This window comes from Phaethon lepturus, unplaced genomic scaffold (assembly GCF_000687285.1).
Source record: "Phaethon lepturus isolate BGI_N335 unplaced genomic scaffold, ASM68728v1 scaffold19357, whole genome shotgun sequence".
NCBI lineage: Eukaryota > Metazoa > Chordata > Aves > Phaethontiformes > Phaethontidae > Phaethon > Phaethon lepturus.
In genome coordinates this window covers 20538-24112 of record NW_010552744.1, presented here as the reverse complement: position 1 = coordinate 24112, position 3575 = coordinate 20538, and the positions used below count along the sequence as shown (strand labels likewise).

Genomic DNA, 3575 nt, shown 5'->3' with positions numbered 1-3575 from the left:
AGCAGGCTCTCTGCCTAGCTCCAGCCAGGTGCTTATTCAGTTGCGGGCCTGCTGGTTGCCTCCCGCCAGCATCTGGGGCTTTGCTGAAATCTGCGACGGGAGAAGCAGTGGGGAATCTGTTGCGCCACTGTGGTTGGCTGGTGCAACCGCTGAGTGTTTCATACGTGATTTTCGCATGAACCTGAAAGCCAAATTTTCCAGATTTCATTACTGTCTTCATAACTACATCTTCGGTTGGTTCTTACAACAGATGTCTCAGTTCCCTTCATGCCCCAGTGTAAACAGAAGAAAACTGTTCTGTGAAGTTGCAGCTTAGCATTATTAAACGCTTTCAGATTCTCAGCTAAAGTAGTACTAGAAAGATAACCTAATTATAATTATTAAGATTAAGGTACTTGAGCAAACAGAGCCTTGACTAATCACAGTGGCTCTTCCCTGCAAGCTCTTCACACAAGAGCAGCAAAGAGGATTGATTAGAAGCCTGGTAAATCATTTTCTGCTGACTGGCTTCTCAGTGCAATGCAATATGGAACAATGGCTTCTGCCTGAAACTTACTCCAGTATTCAGCCTGCTGGGCTCTGCTCTGGCTGAATCAATGCTAATTAATGTGCTCAGCAGCAAAACATTTTGTGATCCCAAGGCAAAATTCAGAAGAGAAACCCAAATGAGCCCTGTCTCATTTGTCTCAATGTCTCTGGGGAACTGTGAGATTTTTCTGGATTTTGACTTTTCCTGTTCTGCACGCAGGACTGAGGAATTGGCCAATCATTGACTCGATGACCCTGAAGTTAGTTTGCAGGGGGCTGAAACAGTTAATACTCTGTGTTTTTTGTGGTCTGTGCCCAGGATGTCATCACCTTGCCATACCTCTGCTGTGCTGGTAGTCTTCCTGGCCCTTGCTGTTGATGTGGGGGCTGAACAGTTGAAAGAGAGGAGCTGTGATGTGATTGGTGATGAAAGCAGCGAGTCGCAAATGGAAAGAGCTCTGCTGAAGAAACTAGAACCCCTGAGCCAAATGAGGTATGATACAACACCTTGCAGGCCTCAGGGCTGTGTAGTGCCTACCTGAAGGCCAAGGGGAAGATTTGGGGCCAGTTTGCAGAATGGGCTCCCCCATTAGTATGGGCTGTGACTGGCTTCCAGGTCTCGAATGTCCACTGCACTGAGCCTTGTTCTTTGTAATCCTATGGGCTGTCTGTTCTATCCTCTCCCTGCTGCAGATTTAACGTGACTGTGGAGAAAGGCAAAACGGAAAACTACGTCTACCATTTCAGGGTGTGCAGGGAGGTCAACAGCACCTTGCAGGATTTTGGTGGCCTGGTGCAAACAGATAGACAGAATGGAAAGACCACAGTGATAGGAAGAATCAATGAAACCCAGGTCTTCAATGGAAGTAAGATTCCACTCAATACTTTTCTTACTCAGTATCTGCCTTTTGCATCCTGATCTGGATTTGCAGCCTATATTGTTTCTCTCTTGGCAGGTGACTGGATCATGCTGATTTATAAAGGAGGTGATTCATATGGCAGGCACTGCAGTGGTGAGAAGAGAAGAGCTGTGATAATGATTTCTTGCAAGCGGGGAGTTACAGCGGTGAGTGACACAAGGAGGGAAAGGAGCAGGAGGCTGCCAGACAAACAGTTGTTTACAAGGAGAAGGGCTTTGAGGAAGCAGCAAGGTTTTCTTCTGTCCTCCAGTGTCTGTTGCCTAGCTGCACTAGCAGTGATAAAACTGTCTTCTGGTGAAGTGCAGCATGCCTGAGCACATTTTCACATGACTTAACTTTTCACAAATTGTGAAGAGCGGGAAAAGGAGCAGGAGTGTTTCTACCTCTTTGAGATGGACAGCAGTGTGGCTTGTCCAGCTGAGGATTCCCACCTCAGCGTTGGCTCCATTCTACTGATCACGTGAGTCATTGGAAGAGCTGTTTGTGTCTGGGCAATAATCTCCAGTGCCATTTAGAAATATAGCAAAAGCTATACTAGACTATAGTAGTATACCTATCCATAGCCACTGTTAGGTGTTACTGTGCCTCTGAGCTTTTTGGACAAAAGCCCTTGCTCAAGGCATGATGCTGCAGAGCTGCTCTGTTCCCTGTAGGCATCCTCCTTCATAGCTTACAGACAAGTGCACTGAAACATGGAAGACGTGACTTCTTAAAATTGTACAACGGCTCTTTGCCAGAGCTGGGAGCTCAGACTAGGAGTCTTGACTCATTTTATGTGTTTGTGCTTAGAGGCACTATTTCTTGTAATGCTGCTGCAAGTTTTATATAGGAGATCAATATTTTGGGGACCTTTTCTGGTCTGGTCTCTGTTCATAGCTGTGTTCTTGAGTGGTTCTCCAATAGGTAGGTAGGTAGCTGGCTTGGAAGAGGTCATCTATAGGATTTTCTCAGCTTTGATTTTTAATTCTGCCCTCCAGGTTTGCTTCACTAATTGCAGTCTACATCATTGGTGGGTTCCTCTACCAGCGCCTTGTAGTGGGAGCAAAGGGCATGGAGCAGTTTCCTCACTTTGCCTTCTGGCAAGATCTGGGCAATTTGGTGGCGGTGAGTGAAAATCCCTGTATATTCCCAGCCTGGCCCATATGTTAGGATAGGAGAAAATGGCATCTGCCTTGTCTTCGTGGACTATGTCTTTTGGGTAGACCTACCACCAGGGTGGTGTACCTTGAGGCAGAAGAAGAGGATATCTGTTTTATTTTTCTTGAGTACTCTATTTTTGAATCCTTGCTGAGATTGATTCCCTGCTGATATCCTGCAACCGCTACATGAAAAACTAGAACACATTCTTATTAGTGGTTAGTGCTTTCCAGGTAGGAATGTTAAGTTGGGGACTAGGAAATGTTCATGTCTGACTCCCTGAAACCCTCCCTTGGTTGCTGTAGGCAATGCCACTTATCCTCCATGCTCATCTGAGCCTGATGTTGCTGCATACTGTTAATCAGTATGCCCAGAGCTTTCAAGACAGAGTAGGATGTTTGTATGTGTGCTTCTCTTGTCAAGGCAAGTTTTGGACACCTATCCCAGAAAACAGAGGGATAGGCATAATCCCTTAGTGAAAGAGAAATCACAGAAGCTGCTTTGCTTTGGATGCTGAGTCAATTGTATATAGTCTGATTCCAGTGCAATATCCTGTGCTTGTAGGATGGCTGTGACTTTGTCTGCCGATCTAAGCCTCGAAATGCACCAGCTGCATACCGTGGTGTGGGTGATGACCAGCTGGGTGAGGAGTCAGAAGAACGGGATGACCACTTGCTACCGATGTGATAGGCTTTCAACATTGAGTTCTTTTCTCCCCACCTCCCCAGTGCTTGTTTAGCCAGGTGCCTCCCAGCCAGTTCTCCTTCTCTCACTTCTGATTTTCTTCACACTATTTGCTTTCGCTGTCTCTGGTTTGTCAAGTCCCATGGATGCCTCTGGTTGTGAACAGCACTGGTCCCTGATGGCATGTCTTATGAGTATAATGCCGGCTTAGGTTTTTTAAAATGCAGCAGAGCTGAGGGGGGAAAGTGCTGACAGTTGAGTAGAAGACAGCAAGAAAGCCATTGAGCATTCAGCACTGAGCAGGAA

General features: G+C 46.3%; 1 protein-coding gene across 1 annotated transcript; it reads left to right on the top strand.

Annotated features, from left to right (window-relative positions):
• Positions 1-848: 848 nt before the first annotated feature.
• On the top strand, positions 849-3424 carry M6PR (mannose-6-phosphate receptor (cation dependent)). The gene is made up of 7 exons (XM_010291316.1): positions 849-1021; positions 1222-1394; positions 1485-1598; positions 1680-1697; positions 1803-1908; positions 2426-2552; positions 3150-3424. The coding sequence occupies exons 1-7, from the start codon at positions 849-851 to the stop codon at positions 3270-3272; spliced, it is 834 nt and encodes a 277-aa protein (XP_010289618.1). The 3' UTR covers positions 3273-3424.
• Positions 3425-3575: the final 151 nt, after the last annotated feature.

Coding starts and splice junctions, on each gene's coding strand:
- M6PR (XM_010291316.1), top strand. CDS start 849: ATGTCATCACCTTGCCATACCTCTGCTGTGCTGGTAGTCTTCCTGGCC. Junction 1,395..1,484: donor AACCCAGGTCTTCAATGGAA/GTAAGATTCCAC, acceptor CTCTCTTGGCAG/GTGACTGGATCATGCTGATT. Junction 1,909..2,425: donor GGCTCCATTCTACTGATCAC/GTGAGTCATTGG, acceptor TCTGCCCTCCAG/GTTTGCTTCACTAATTGCAG.